At 42.7% G+C, this 16,533-nt stretch overlaps 1 protein-coding gene across 1 annotated transcript in view; it reads left to right on the top strand.

The window, feature by feature from the left end:
• Window positions 1–5,130: 5,130 nt before the first annotated feature.
• Window positions 5,131–16,533, top strand: part of LOC101932491 (cytochrome P450 7B1) — a 198,541-nt gene continuing 187,138 nt past the window's right edge. The window contains exon 1 of the mRNA XM_005288096.4: window positions 5,131–5,432. Within this exon, the coding sequence (XP_005288153.2) occupies window positions 5,335–5,432 (98 nt within the window). The 5' untranslated portion in view covers window positions 5,131–5,334. The remainder of the gene's footprint in view (window positions 5,433–16,533) is intronic.

Below are 16,533 nucleotides of genomic sequence, written 5' to 3'. Positions count from 1 at the left end.
AAGGCCCTGCCCTTGTTCTGCCTCTTCCCACATGGGGGCTTCCGGGGAGGGGGTGAAGAGGCAAGCATGAGTGGTGAGCAGCCAGTTGACGGGCTGGTGGGTGGGCAGGTGGGGTGTGTGTGGGGGAGACAGGCAGACAGGTGAGGGGAGGCCTGGGAGAGGGGGAAAAGAGGTGCAAGCGGCGGGCGGGTGGGGGGCTTCAAGGGAAGGGGCGGAGTGGGAGCGAGTCTCGGGGCGGGGCCATGGTCCGGGCACGCCCAGCCTTCCCAAATGGAGGAGTCATGTGCCACCCATGGCGTTGAGTTACCCCTGCTATCTGCAGTGACGTTGATTACTATATTTGATTACAATATTCTACAGCAAAATCACCCTGTGAAAAGTAACATACTGTACAGATTATGGTACATTATGTACTAAGTTTATTTTAAATCTTCTACATTTTCATAAGGCAAAAAATATGATCAATATCATCTTACAACATTGGCAATATGAAATATACACACAGTATGCATTTTGAATTGAAGCATATGTACAGAATAGTCACAGTTTAAACAGGAGAAATTTAACTGAACATCTATTTAGCTATCTATCTTACGATGCTCACTAGCATGGTATATGAACACCTACATATAATATTACATTTACATAAGTGACTTTCAACCGGAAAGATATCAAAATATTTTATAAAGTGCATATACGCGGCTATCTCTTCATCCATCACCTCTACCAGCTTTCTAGGGATCTGTTTTCAATTCAGTGGTGTTTTGCTATTTACTTAAGACCAAATCCTGCTGGTATTTCACAGCATACAGCAGCACCACACAATAATTTAGGAAAAGTGGACACTACTGCATCCAACTGGAAATTTATTGTTAATTTTAATAAATACTATAATATGCACACGTGTCTCCTATTCATGATCACGATTAATCAGGAGCTCTATAATAGCCTCGTGAAACCTTGCACCAAAAAAAAAAAGAGGTTTCAAGTCTCAAAATAATTTTTTTTTAGAGTAAGGTCAAATCCTGCTGGCCAAATCTGACAATGAAAGAAACATGGCAATCTAAAATTATACTTACTGATGGGGAAAGCCATTTCTTCTGAAAAAGCATGAAGTAATCAGGTTTTATGAAGGAGAAGGGGAGGGGGAAAGCTGGGGAGGTGAAAACCATTTTAAAACCCAGGACCAGAGTGTAGGGTTTCATGTCAGCCTCCCCACTGCAGCTGCTTCAGTGTTATCGGGCAACTCTGACCTGGAGGGCCCCACTTTAGGTATCAGAGGGTTGTTAAGTCTTCCTGCCAATTCAGTTCTTGACCTCTCTACCTACCCAGCTAGGATGCCAATATATACATTTGTGGTGCTACATGAGTAATTGTAATGGTGTGTTTTATGTGAAACTTCTGTCCCATGTGAATTGGACTGAGATGGCTCATTTTGCATATAGACCAACAACCAGCAATTAGATAGTAATGATATAACCAGTGCCTTAGAGTTGAAAGAATCTGTGGTGTTAGGCATTTTGTAAGGTCTGATCCTGCAAAATTCTGAGCACTCTTGTCCAACAAGATTTGATGGTGCTTAGCACCTAGCAGGATCAGGCCCTTACTACTGCAAAAATGTGACCTCACCTGTGTTTTATTCTGGCCAGTAGATATGAACAATGTTAATAGTGTTAATAATTACAAAACACTGTTGTATCCCTCTTTATCCCTCTCCCATATCCAGTCATCTGTTCCATGTTTAGTATTTCAAATCGCTTATTATTTTAGCTTTTATAGGCTATTAAAAATTGTATGCAGATTATGAATTCTCCCAGTAAGGAAGTTGTAAAATACTGGATTTTCGCAACAGAGGTCATTGTGGAATGGAAAGTATTTAACAGTCTGTAATAATGTCTTGCAGTGCAGTGGTTTTCAGTTTTAATTTGCTGCATTCACAATGGATTAGCTCAAAGACACAATGAGCTAATGATTCTTGGAAATCCCTTGGGATTTCCAAAATGGTGATTTTTTAAAAAAAGAAGCCCTAGACAGGAAGTTTAAATTCTGATTCTCAAGATGCCAGGAAAATGTCAGTTTCTTTTTCAGTAAGAAAGGCCTGATCCTTGCACTACATAGTAACTCTGTCTGTCCCTTGACTTCAGTGGGACTACTCACTGTTATAGGCATTATGGGCCAGATTCTGAGCCCCTTATTTGCATTGAGTAGTACCTTAGTACTTCCTTGAACAGTCCATTGAAATCAATTGGAACTGAAGAGCAAGCTACATGGTAATGCAAGCCTAAACATTCTAAAATCATGAGTCAGGTCTCCCAGTATCAAGAGATTGGCTTAAAAATCATGAGTTAAAAAAATAAATAAATACATTCTAGGTTCTTTTTATTTGCCTTCTGGACTTTGGGTATTTATGGTGCATTTGGGTCACATCTGCAAGCCTTCTCCTATAACCAGGAAGGCTAGAATCTTACTTTTTTAAAAAATGAAAGCTGAGGTTCTCATATAATCCCTTGTTTCCTTGAACTTGGGTATAAATAAAACATCAAATATTATGAAACTCATGATAAAATCACAAGAGATGGCAACACTGAAAAAGAACTGAATTTTTTACCTGAGGGTAACTAATGTAGGTGAGCTATCCTCAGGTAAAAACACAGTGAAGACCAGCCCCAAGTTGTATCCAGTGTTTTACCATGAGGTAAACTCGCTGAGGTCAGCCCGTATCTCTGCCTGGGACCTCAGTGAGTTTACCTCATGATAAAACTAAAGTGCCTTATCTTCATTGTGTTTTTATCTTGGGATAGCTCACATGCGTTACTTACCCTGAGGTAATAAACGCAGGGAAGAGAAGCCCTTAGGGTGAATAAGGGTATCTGGCCTTTGTTTGATAGCGTTTCCCCACCAGGCCTTTAGAAAGTCGAATGATCCTGCTTGTTGTCTTAGTCTGGACCCATAAGCATGACAGTGTGATGAGATCAGTCACTCCCCAATATTTGCACAAGGAAATACGTCTGATTTTCAAAATATGAACCAGTAGACCTCCCAAAATTTTCCACTTCCTAAATTGGTCTCCTAAAACAGCTCTAAGATTGGCGTGAAGGGAGCACTATTTATCGCACTGGTTCTATCTGGCCAGTCTGGGAGCAACACCAGTTAGAGCTCTGGACCTTTCATCTCACCCCACCAAAAGGAGATGCAGCTTCTGATTACATTGTTACCAGAAACCCTGAAGCTCTGTAAATTCACACACCACTTAAACCACACAGAATAAAGCACCTGAAGGAAGTGCTAAAATACTGTGATTCTTGGCAGCTTAGGCTTGGGCCCTGGCTACACTCGAAACTTCAAAGTGTTGCCGCGGGAGCGCTTTGAAGTGTGTGATCACGTGCCAGCGCTGGGAGAGCACTCTCCCAGCGCTGCAGGTACTCCACCTCCATGAGGGGATTAATTTACAGGGCTGGGAGCGCGGCTCACAGCGTTGGGGCACTGTTTACACTGGTGCTTTACAGCACTGCAACTTGCTGCGCTCAGGGGTGTGTTTTTTCACACCCCTGAGCGAGAAAGTTGCAGCGCTGTAAAGCACCAGTGTAGCTAAGGCCTAAGTTTACACACAGTTTTTGTATCCAATATTTCATAGAATCATAGAATATTAGGATTGGAAGAGACCTCAGGAGGTCATCTAGTCCAATCCCCTGCTCAAAGCAGGACCAACACCAACTAAATCATCCCAGCCAAGGCTTTGTCAAGCCGTGCCTTAAAAACCTCTAAGGATGGAGATTCCACCACCTCCCTAGGTAACCTATTCTGGTGCTTCACCTCCCTCTGGTGAAATAGTGTTTCCCAATATCTAACCTAGACCTCCCGCACTGCAACTTGAGACCTTTACTTCTTGTTCTGTTATCTGCCACCTGTGAGAACAGCCGAGCTCCATCGTCTTTGGAACCCCCCTTGAGGTAATTGAAGGCTGCTATCAAATCCCCCCTCACTCTTCTCTTCTGCAGACTAAATAACCCCAGTTCCCTCAGCCTCTCCTCGTAAGTCATGTGCCACAGCCCCCTAATCATTTCCATTGCCCTTCGCTGGATTCTCTTCAATTTGTCCACATCCCTTCTGTAGTAGGGGGACCAAAACTGGACGCAATACTCCAGGTGTGGCCTCACCAGTGCTGAAGAGAGGGGAATAATCACTTCGCTCAATCTGCTGGCAATGCTCCTACTAATACAGCCTTCTTGGCAACAAGGGCACACTGCTGACTCATATTTCCATGAAAGGTGTGGGGTTTACTTTTTACCAGCATTACAGTCCCCTACTGTGGATGCAGTTCTGGTGGTATAAAAAACTGCTGTGAGGATAGCTACATTAAAGATCAGGAGGTGCTTAGATACTATGACAGATATCCTGGTAGCATAGGTGCGGGAACTAAGGCTGCAGGGGTGCTGCCACACCCCCTGGCTTGAAGTAGTTTCCATTATATACAGGGTTTACAGTTTAGTTCAATGGCTCTCAGTACCTCCACTATACAAATTGTTCCAGCACTCCTGCCTGATATAGCCTATTTTATGGGAATGAACTATACCAGTTTAAAGCAACAGAGGGTCCTGTGGCACCTTTAAGACTAACAGAAGTATTGGGAGCATAAGCTTTCGTGGGTAAGAACTTTACTTCTTCAGATGCAAGTGAAGTGAGATTCTTACCCACGAAAGCTTATGCTCCCAATACTTCTGTTAGTCTTAAAGGTGCCACAGGACCCTCTGTTGCTTTTTACAGATTCAGACTAACACGGCTACCCCTCTGATACTCTATATCAGTTTAAGCACCTTTAGATCCATGTAACTGGGGAAGGGGTTACACTACTTTCACAATACAGTGCAGTTAAAGGGGCACTACTTTTGTGGGTCATTCTTGGATGGGTGGATCATTACTAGAAGGTACATTCCCTGCCTCACTGACTCATTCCTTGGGAGTTTCTAGGGCAGCAATGTACTTTTCATCTATTTCCCCGATGTGAGGGGCCACTTCCCCCACCCCCGGCATGAAGAAAGCAAAGAACTGCGCCTGGGGGAGGGGGCGGGCGCATGCCCTCCTACAGGTCTGGCTGCCTGCCCGCCTCTCCTCCGGGCAGCAGCCGGGACAATCCCGGCGGGAGGGCGGCTCGCACAGTGGGTAGGCAAAGTTCAGCGGCGAGACGCCGAAGCCAAACCCAGCCCCTGGCCGGGGGAGGATCGGAACGGGAGCTGCAGACAGGGATTGGTAACAGCAGACACAAACTTTCCCCTCCAAGGCGAAGCAGCCTTTGCAGCGGCGGCGGGGGGAAGGAAACGCGCCCGCTCCCTTAGCATGGGCCCCTGGGAGCTGCTGCAGCTCTGCACCTACGGCCTAGCCATCGCCACGGCTCTGCTCCTCTGGGCGGCGTGCGCCCGCGGCAGGAGACGAAGGTAAGGGGCGGGGAAGGAGGCAGTCGCTGCACAGCGTTTGGAAGAGCCCGGAGGGGTGGTTTTTCCTGCAGGCTTTGTGCGATGGGGGGAGAGAGGCGTAAATACCACACCCCCCCCCGGCACTTTGGGTAAGTGCTGCTCCGAGAGGGGAGAGTGAGTAGAAAGGCGATAGCTCTGGCGCCGCCTTAGGCTGAGACCAGGTTATCTATTGTACTCCGCCCGCCCCCTACAGCTACAGTGACCGAGATCCCATTTGCAGGTCCCGAGTTCCTGCTTTTGGGGGGCAGCCTTTGGAGAGCCCCGTGTAACTGTCCTGAGCCCAGCACACAGCATTTTTAGAGCCAGAGGTTTTCTGTGGGTCTTAAAAGTTATATGTGAAATGCAACGTAAGTTACAAACACTATACTCCAAATGAGTGACACGAACATAGGTCCCCTATGTCAGTTGCAGTGATAAAACCAGTTACTATTTTATTAGCTGAGTGCGTTGTCTAAAGGTTCCATGTGCTGGTGTGAAGCAGGATCCAAATCCAAGTTTGAAACTTGGCACAGTTTTGAGCATTGAATGTACCCAGTGATCTGTGCAGTCTTAGGCCTGTAATTTCTAAGTGAAGTATTTCTGTGACATGCAGACACATGCATTATATGCAAGAATGTGCTGAACTTGAGGCTGGTGCAAGGATATTTTGCGCCCTAGGCGAAACTTCCACCTTGCGCCGCCCCCCCCCACCCCCACTGCCCCGGAGCATCGCTTATTATAAACTTTCAACAATGAATACTGCATAATGTGGCATTGTTTATTAGAATTAATACAAGGGGTCAGAGGAGATGATCACAGCGGTTCCTTCTGGCCCGGGGGAACCTATGAGCAAGGAGGATGAGAATGCCCCCAGCATGCAGGGTCTCTGAACGTTCCCAGGCTCTGTCCCTCAGCCGCATTGGTCGCTTCGCCCGGCTGGCTGTCTCCTCCTTGCTCCGCCGCAGGCTCCCACTGACTGTCCTGTGCGGCACCCCGCGCTGGGGGGCGGGTTTGTTATGGAGGCCTCACCCCCTGCCCTGCTCAGCTGACTTCCGTGACGCCGGACACGGCTTTTTGGTGCCCCCAAATCTTGGCGCCCTAAGCGGCTGCCTAGTTCGCTTAGTGGTTACACTGGCCCTGGCTGGACTGATAATAAATCAAGAGGACTGATTTCTTGTGCACCCACATCAAAATCAGTGGGAATTTAAGGTGTACAAGCCATGCAGGGTCAGGCCTGTGGTATGTTTGCATGTAAAGTTCATTTAGGTGTGGCACTTAGGCTTTATCCATACCCTAGCAAGAAAAACTGAGTGCAATATACCACACATAGCTCCAAATAAACAATCCAGACTTTAGTGACCTGTCACATTCAGCCTTAGGTGAAGTTGTGTGTCATGTTGGAGTCAGATGTACACTTACATTGCTTGGCTATACTCCTGGGCTTCATCTGTTCTTTGCCCTCTTTTATTTACAGAGAGTGCTGATAAAATGTTGCAACAGAGAAGATAAGTTGTGGGGATTTCTGTATTTCTTGTTAGTTTCTCCCATTATGTTAGTTTTTGTTTCTTCCAATTGGAGAGCTGGTGATTTCAAAGAAGGTACATGATCATATTTCTGCACGGCCTATTTTGAGAAAATGGTGAAAATAGTTATGTGATGCATGAATAGTTGTTGGGAAGTGTTGTCCCATGTCCCTCCCTTCTACCCCACCCCAGGTTTTCTCGGCACCAAATGCAAAACTTATGCCCATAAAATTTACAGTCAGACATGAATTGCAGGAACAATAAAAGTAAATAACATATTCTAAGCAGGGGTTCTCAAACTGGGGGTTGGGACCCCTCTGGGTCACGAGGTTATTACATGGGGGATCGCGAGCTGTCAGCCTCCACCCCAAATCCCGCTTTGTCTCCAGAATTTATAATGGTGTTAAATATATTAAAAGGTGTTTTTAATTTATAAGGGGGGGGGGAGAGTCACACTCAGAGGCTTGCCATGTGAAAGGGGTCACCAGTACAAAAGTTTCAGAGCCACTGTTCTAAGGATTATATTCGTAGCCGTAAGGCCTACAGACTTTTTTTTTTTAAGTAAAAGTTTAGTTTCTGGAGCAGAAGTGTATGGCCGTTGTGCTAAAACAGAATTACATTATAAATGAGACCTGGCAAGATCACTACCATGTGCAGCAAACCAAATTACTATTTGGTTAACTAATTCTCTATGAACTGTTTTCAAAGTGGTAGCTGTGTTAGTCTGTATCAGCAAAAACAACAAGGAGTCCTTGTGGCACCTTAGAGACTGACAAATTTATTTGGGCATAAGCTTTCATGGGCTAAAACCCACTTCATCAGATGCATCATCAGATGCACGGAGTGAAAAATACAGTAAGCAGTATATATATTACAGCACATGAATAGATGGTAGTTGCCTTACCAAGTTGTTGTTGGTGGGGTCAATGCTAATGAGGCCAATTCAATCAAGGTGGAAGTGGCCTATTCTCAACAGTTGACAAGAAGTGGTGAAGTGAAGGAACAGATTGACAGAGCCAGAAGGATACCCAGAAGTCACCTACTACAGGATAGGCCCAACAAAGAAAGTAACAGAACACCACTAGCTGTCACCCACAGCCCCCAACTAAAACCTCTCCAGCGCATCATCAAGGATCTACAACCTATCCTGAAGGACGATCCCTCACTCTCACAGATCTTGGGAGAAAGGCCAGTCCTCGCTTACAGACAGCCCCCTACCTGAAGCAAATACTCACCAGTAACTATAGACTACACAACAAAAACATTAACCCAGGAACCAATCCCTGCAACAAACCCAGCTGCCAACTCTGTCTGCATATCTTTTGAAGGGACACCATCATAGGACCTAACCACATCAGCCACACCATCAGGGGCTCATTCACCTGCACATCTACCAATGTGATATATGTCATCATGTGCCAGCAGTGTCCCTCTGCCATGTACATTAGCCAAACCGGACAGTCTCTACACAAAGAATAAATGGACATAAATCAGACATCAAGAATTGTAATATTCAAAAACCAGTAGGAGAGCACTTCAGTCTCCCTGGACACTCAATAACAGACTTAAAAGTGGCAATTCTTCAACAGAAAACCTTTTTAAAAACAGACTTCAAGAGAGACTGCAGAACTGGAATTAATTTGCAAACTGAACACCATCAAATTAGACCTGAATAAAGACTGGGAGTGGCTTGGTCATTACAAAAAGTAATTTTCCCTCTGTTGATACTCTCACATTCTTGTCAACTGTTGGGAATGGGCGACGTCCACCTTGATTGAATTGGCCTCATTAGTACTACAAAAAGTAATGTCCCCTCTGTTGATATTCACCCCTTCTTGTTAGCACTGACCCCCCACTTGGTAAGGCAACTCCCATCTTTTCATGTGCTGTAATATATATACTGCTTATTGTATTTTTCACTCCATGCATCTGATGAAGTGGGTTTTAGCCCACAAAAGCTTATGCCCAAATAAATTTGTTAGTCTCTAAGGTGCCACAAGAACTTCTCGTTATTTTTTCTTTATGAACTGAATTCTTCAATATTTGGATCAGTGCCTAAAACACCAATATACCTGACATTGAAAAGAACAAATCAAAACATCATCCAGCTAGAATACTACAGATCCCTACATAGAGCTTTCATACTAGCAGACTACCTTGCTACAATAAAATGTGCAAAACTAAGGCAAATGTAAAGATTTTTTTATCAAAAGTGCTGAGGAGAAACTGCCACACTGAGAGGAAGGAGAGATATGGCAAAGATGGCATCACACTATGCAGCAGCTTGCCACTGGATCAGGAATGGATGCTGCTGACAAATGGACACAGGATCAAACCTCAAACCCAGTGTGTAACCCCAGCCCTTGACAACTTTGGTAACAGGTGTATAGCGTGTCATGCCAGTGAAGCCTTATTGAATTGAATGACTGAAAAATGGTTCATATTTTATGAAGTCTCTTAGTTGACCATTATTATTGCATTTCAGACCGCATAGGAGTTTAAATGTCCTAACGATTTAGAGAATTTTCTTTAATTCCTATAACTCTCATGAGATGTTGCAGGGGTCACTGTCTTTTGAAGCTGCAGTTGTGCTCAAAGGTGAGGAGCACTGGCCCTAGTTCAGCTTAAGCACATGCTTAATTAAAGTGCTATAAAAGTCAATGGGACTTAAGTGCTTTGCTGGTTAGGCGTGGTTTGCTGAACTGGGGTCCTTTATTTGGAGTGGCTTATTAAAAAAAAACGAGTGTGCAAGATTTTGGTCTTAAATGTTACTGAATTTAATAGTTTTGCTATTACTTGCATAGTGCTATAGGTGTGCATTAGCCATAATCAGATTTCAGGATGAGGTAAATGCAGTTTCTCTGTTAAATTACTTAAATACATTTGTGATGCTCTGTACCTCGGGGGAACATCCTGCACCCCCATGTTCATCTTTATAAAATGATTGTGTGCTATCCAGTGCAAAGTTTGTCATGTTGGGTGTCTTCGGAAGGCTCATAATGCACTGAGCATGGTTGTTATAGTGATGTTATAGTAATTGTTACAGTAATGTTATAGTAAGGTTATAGGTTATAATTTCCTGTGTATATAGTTATGAGGCTGAAAATGTACCCTCATGGCTTAAAGCAAGCCCATTCAGAAACTCTCCAAGAACAGAGAGGTGGATGGGACAAACCCAGCCCAGCCTCACAGGAACAATGGACACTGGTTTAGGCAGCAACAAAAGAGTCTCACCCCCTTTGGGCAGTTTGCGACTGCGATGAGGTAATGCTCACCTGATTCCGAAGGGTGGGGGGAGGGCAAAGTCAAGAGGAAAGAAAGGACATGATAAAAGAGAGAGACATTTTGCCATGCTTTCTCTCTTCCGACTACATCTACAGACACCGCCACCAAGCGACTGAACCACTGATCAAAGGGGAGAGCCTGGCTGAAGAGCCAGCCTGTGGTGAGAAGCATCTAAGTTTGTAAGGACATTGAAAGTGTTAAGATCAGCTTAGAATGCATTTTGCTTTTATTTCATTTGACCAAATCTGACTTTTTATACTTTGACTTATAATCACTTAAATCTACTTTTATAGTTAATAAATCTGCTTGTTTATTCTACCTGAAGCAGTGTGTTTGGTTTGCAGTGTGTCAGAAACTCCCCTTGGGAGAACAAGCCTGGTACATATCCATTTCTTTTTTAAATTGACAAACTTATGTAAGCTTGCAGTGTCCAGCAGGCATAACTGGACACTGCAAGACAGAGGTTCCTAGGGTTGTTTCTGGGACTGGAGATATTGGCTAGTGTCATTCACTTGCAAGTAGCTGGAAGCAGCTTACATGCCAGAGGCTGTGCGTGAACAGCCCAGGAGTGGGGGTTCTCACAGCAGAGCAGGATAAGGCTGGCTCCCAGAGTCAAGGATTGGAGAGGCCTAGCAGATCACTGGTCCAGATAACACCAGAGAGGAACGTCACAACATTATTTGGGGATTGTAAAGGAAGGAAGAGGAGTTTCCCTTTTAATAAATGTTTATCTTTTGAATGTTTCCAGGGAGTTCTTCCTTTATTTCTTTCCCCATTTCTCCCCATTCAGAAAGATTTCTAATGTGGAAAAACCTGGTGGCTCTTGCCATTTTATTGTGAAGATTATTCCCATTTATCTTCATAAAATTATTGAATCAGCATCGGCTTTTCTAATTCTTTCTTCTCAAGCTGTTCTTCTCTGCATGCAGATAATCTATCCAAGTAAGAGGTTAAACAGCACATATCTTGCTTTCCTGACTCACGGCATAGTGCCACAGAAGTCATTGGGATTATTGTCCAAAGTAAGGTGAACAGAATCTGCCCTTAATGATGTAAACTTTAAAATCCTTGAAACAAGAAACATTTCTTACCTATGGGTCTGATGCTGCAAATATGAAAAGACCATGTGTACCACCATGATATTTGGAAATCTAATGATGGATAAAAATGTTAAACGTATGTGTCTGCTAAAATGATCAGCTATGAAGTAGTTAACAAGATTGACATTTTAATAGACAACACTAGGCTTTAGAGTTAACTCTTTGAGATGAATGAAAAAATATACATTACATGTAACTCACGTGAATGTAACCATGTAGCAATGTAAAAATTGCAATACTGGAGTAGACCAATGGTCCTTCCAGTTCAATATCCTGTCTCTGGTGATGGCCAGAACTAGTGTTTCAAAGAACCCTAAAGTGGGTAGTTATGGAATATATTTAACCCCAGGGACATTTCTTACTAGCCCCCTCAGTTACAACTTGACTATGCCCTGAATCATGCTTGTGTTCAATTTTCTATCTCTTCATTAGTTTAGACTCCCTCCAAAAAAACAGACTGAAATTTATCTAAAATCCTTCTCCAAGACATCACCTTCCTGAGCCCAGACAGATATTTCTGAAAGGAAGTTAGATTTCATCTTTGTCTCCAGAACATCCTGTCCTTCTTTGTGACAAGTTGTGAGCCTGTTAACAGCTTTCTTACCAAGTGAATTGTAGTTCACGAGATGTCATCAGCCTGTCTTTTTTACCACTCTGCTAATTTAGGCAATATGTTAAGGTAGTTTTCTGTTTGAGGAAACATCAGGAACTACAGATAGATTTTTCTTGTATTCTAACCTCTGCTCTCGGTATCTCTTTCTCCTAACAACTTGCTTTGTATGCTGTTTATTGCAAGGGCATTGAATACATAGACATTTTCATGACCTGTGTGTTAGTTTCATTCTCTACACTTCCTATTGTCTTAGCCATCTCCATCCTAAAATTAATAGAGCTAATGACTAATTAACTCTGTTTTAAGCAGGGAAGAGAAACATTTTAATCACTTAAATAACTATGAGATAATTTGTTTTAGTTTTAAACAGTGCATTTATTATGTTTTTCAACATCTTGGATTCATTATGTTGAAAAGTGGCAAGTTGTAGTTAAAATTTATTTATCTGCATTCTTTTTCTGTTAGAGCTCAACAGTGGTTGGATGAAATGCAATAAGCAAATCTCTGCTTTTTTTCAAGCTGTACAGTCTCAGTTCACTGGGTTTTCAGTTCTCAAGCAACTAGAAAAGGACTGTGTGGAGCTATTCTCTTGAGGATATTGCATAATGGACTGTCTCATAAACAGTTTTTCAGTGCTGCTTCTCAGTCTGCTCAAAAAAGATCTGTGCCTAATGTATATCTAGGTTTATGTTTTTCATCTAGGTGTGGAGGATGGTATTATGGGAACAAGTAACATGCATCTTAGTAAGTAACAAACTTCACAAGAATCTATGATTTACAATATTCTTTGCTTAAGGTACACTGCCACCTAGCAACAGTTATTTTTTTCCCTCCCACTTCGTTTGACCTACTTCGTTCTGCTTTAATTTGTACTTTGTCTTGTCTTTGTTAATCTCTAAAAGTCATCCATATGAGCTTTACCAATTTTTGTACAGGAAATGCCATGGAAATAAAAAAAATTTAGTCATTTTTGTTGCAAATAAGACCCAAAAATTATTAGCTTCTCATTGTAAACATTTTTTTTCACTTAAAAATCAATATTTTGTTTTTGTCTTTCCAAAATTTGGATAGGAAACTCTGGCCATCTTTCTCCTTTAGGAAATGCTAATAGAACTTTGTTTTGCTTTATTCTTTTATCAGTTACTCATTGGAGAAAATGAATAAAATAAAGGGATAATTATTTTAATTTATTATTTCAGTGCAAAATCAGTTCAGCCTTAACTATGACACTGTGACTGGTGCCTCCATCCTATATATAGCACACCGTATTATACAGTGTGCAGAATGTGTGGAGCAAACAAATGTCCCTGCCCCAAAGGATTGGCATTCTTAAAGCATGAGCCAGAACAAACAAACAGAAAAGGGTAGAATGCATCATAGAATAGATTGGTCTTTATTAATTTTTGAAGGAAGAGATGGAAGGTACTTGACAAACGTTAATTAGGTGGTTATTAGAAGTGTAAGGGATGGCATGAAAGAAGGCACAGAGGGGCAAATCTTAAGCCTGGTGGCCCTGGGCAGTTACAAAGGGACAAATCTGCCTCACCTTCTGGAGGCATAATAGTGGAAATGGCCACTTCAGCTGCTTAAGCACTGGTAATGTGATTTGGCTGTTCCTTGTCTGAGGCCCCAGGAAATGGTATCTCCTGTTGTACTCCTTCCTGGGATGGTCTAGGAAGGATGGTCTTGCAGTTGGTAACGGCATTGGACTGGGGCTCAGAAGATCTGGGCTTGCTGCTGATTCTGTCACAAATATAATGTATCATCTTGGGCAAGTCATTTAGTCTCTCCGTGCCTCGGTTCCCCATCTGTAACATAGGGATGATAATTCTTTCCTACCTAATGATGTATTGATTCATGTATCTGAATGACTCACAGAATACTCTAAAATACTCAAAATTGCTGGAATAATCACTTATGTCCCACCTCTCATGGGAATGGGAGGACAAGACATGTATAGCAGCAGATCCCTGACCAGTCAGTGACCTGTGTACTGTATTGCAGGGAATTCATAATAATTTAATTCTGGGGGAAAACCCCCACATCATGCCAGTTCTACAAACAAACTGAATCAAACTGTATGATGTTAAGGGTAAGTACTTTGCCTTATGATGTTGTTCAATTCCTTTTGCCCCCATATTTGTGCTGTTATGGGAGGTACGGTCTGACATAATTGCTCTATTAATTAAAGCTGTTTGCCTTAATCATGCAAATATTTGCATATATATCATCAGCACCTGGGTGAGTCATCAACAGCAAGGTTTGAGCTTTGCTGTTTCTGGATCTCAGTGCATGAGAGACTAATGCCTGAGTGAAAAGACCCATCTCTCTTAGCCCAGGCTGTAGCTCAGGAGTCGGCAACCTTTCAGAAGTGGTGTGCCGAGTCTTCATTTATTCACTGTAATTTAAGGTTTCGCGTGCCAGTAATACATTGCAACATTTTTAGAAGGTCTCTTTCTATAAGTCTATAATATATAACTAAACTATTGTTGTATGTAAAGTAAATAAGGTTTTTAAAATGTTTAAGAAGCTTCATTTAAAATTACATTAAAATGCAGAGCCCCCCCAGACTGGTGGCCAGGACCCGGGCATTGTGAGTGCCACTGAAAATCAACTCGGCATGCGTGCTATAGGTTGCCTACCCCTGCTGTTGCTCATTGATTTTTAGGTGACCTTGCCACCATCAGAGGGGGACAGAGCACCAGACCAAGTGGGGATGTCTTGAACCCTGTTCATCTTATTTATGTGTTTCTATAAAATAAAACAGAAGACTTTTCCCAGTTCTGTATGTTGTCACTGGTTCAGCCTAGTGTATAGTGATGTGGGAAATGTAGAAGCTAAAAGGGGTGACTACCATAAATGCAGTAGCTCTGTAACTCAAAGGGTAAAATCTCATGTATGAATTTAAGCAGGATCCCAAATGTGAATTGCTAGTTTTCTTTCATAAATGTCACACAGCAAGTGTATAGCAGAGCCAGGAATGGAACTCAGTTCTCCAGACTTTTAATCCCATGCTTTAACACTTGTCCATGTTTCCTAACATACGTAACATTACAGTCTAATAGAGAGATACATTTTTCAAATATGAAACAGATTTTGAGTTCTGATTTAAACTTGTGGTGTTCATAGATTCCAAGGGACCATTGTGATCATCTAGTGACCTGATCTCCTGTATAACACAGGCTATAGGACTTCCCAAAAATAATTCCTAAAGTGTATCTTTTTTAGAAAAACATCCACAGTGGTGGTGAATTCATCATGACCCTTGGCAAATTGTTTCACTGGTGTTATTTTATTTATCATCTTCTGATGTTTCTTGATAAATATACTTTTTTGACTAATATCCTTTTTGCACTTCTGGGAAAATTTTAGCTGACCAGAAGTCATGCAGTACAAAAGTTTTCTAAACCACATGGAGCTTGGCTTTATTCCTTTCTCCACAAACTGTCTTTTTGAATGTTGCCAAGTTCTTCTGTTTCTTCTGCTTTGTTTGGCACATGTCAGGAAAAAAAAATATCTTGGCTCCCTTATAGAACACATCTTGTTTCTTTTTAACTGCTTGTACTTTCTCTCTTTTTGTGATTCATATCAGAAAAAAATTGCTATGTTGTGCTTCCAATATTTCAATTTTGTTGCAGTTTTCTGAGCAATATTCTGATGTTCTGAAACACACTCTCTCTCTCTCTTTGTGGGCCTGATCCAGTGCCCACTGAATTTAATGGGACTATCTCCATTGAGTTCAGTGAATATTAGATCAGGCCCTGATCAAATGGTCAGTTCCACCACTCTGCTTGCAGATGTGAAGGGAGCAAAGAAGAGTAAAATGGGCTAGAAAGGGAGCATTGAGAGTGGCCCCGTTTGTAATATGCTCCTCCCTCCTTGGGAACATATTGCAATTTTGCAGGATCAGGTCTCTTGGGAGAAGTTGGATCAGGGAGCAGATGTTCTACATATGCTGTCCTGGGGACCTGTCAGACATTCAAGTGAATATTTGTCAGAAGCTGAGGGTACTCCTTGAGGTACTATCTTGTACTCCATGCCTGCAGTCCCCCTCAAAGACATATGTCTACACTGCAGCTGCGAGCATGCTTCCACGGGTAGGTATGGACAAACATGCTAGCTCCACTCAACCTGGCACGCTAAAAATAGTAGTTTAGCTGGGGATAGTATGGGGAGCAGCTTAGGCTAACTGTCAGAGTACAAACTTGCCTGGACTCCCTTGGTACATACTTAGGTGGCTAGCCTGAGCTGCCGTACTGCTACACTGCTATTTTTAGTATACTAACTTGAGCAGAGCTAGTGTGTGTCTTTCTGCATGAGCTGGTAACCGTGCTCCCAGCTGTAGTGTAGACATACCCATAGATAATCAGTGGCATCATGGCTTCTGAGAATGGGCCAGGCAGCACTAGGGAGGGTCAGCCCTTCTTTGTGCAGCTGGAAATCTCATTCCCTGTGGATCCCCAGGATACAGAGAATTTGAAGTCCACATCTCTTACCTCTACTGCAGCTCACCAAATCCTGCCTCCCTTACAGGAGCTATCATCTTGCTTGCTAAGTGACTG

Source organism: Chrysemys picta, chromosome 2 (genome assembly GCF_011386835.1).
Source record: "Chrysemys picta bellii isolate R12L10 chromosome 2, ASM1138683v2, whole genome shotgun sequence".
Lineage (NCBI taxonomy): Eukaryota > Metazoa > Chordata > Testudines > Emydidae > Chrysemys > Chrysemys picta.
The sequence above is the reverse complement of the archived record's forward strand: the minus strand, read 5'-3'. Positions and strand labels throughout refer to the sequence as shown.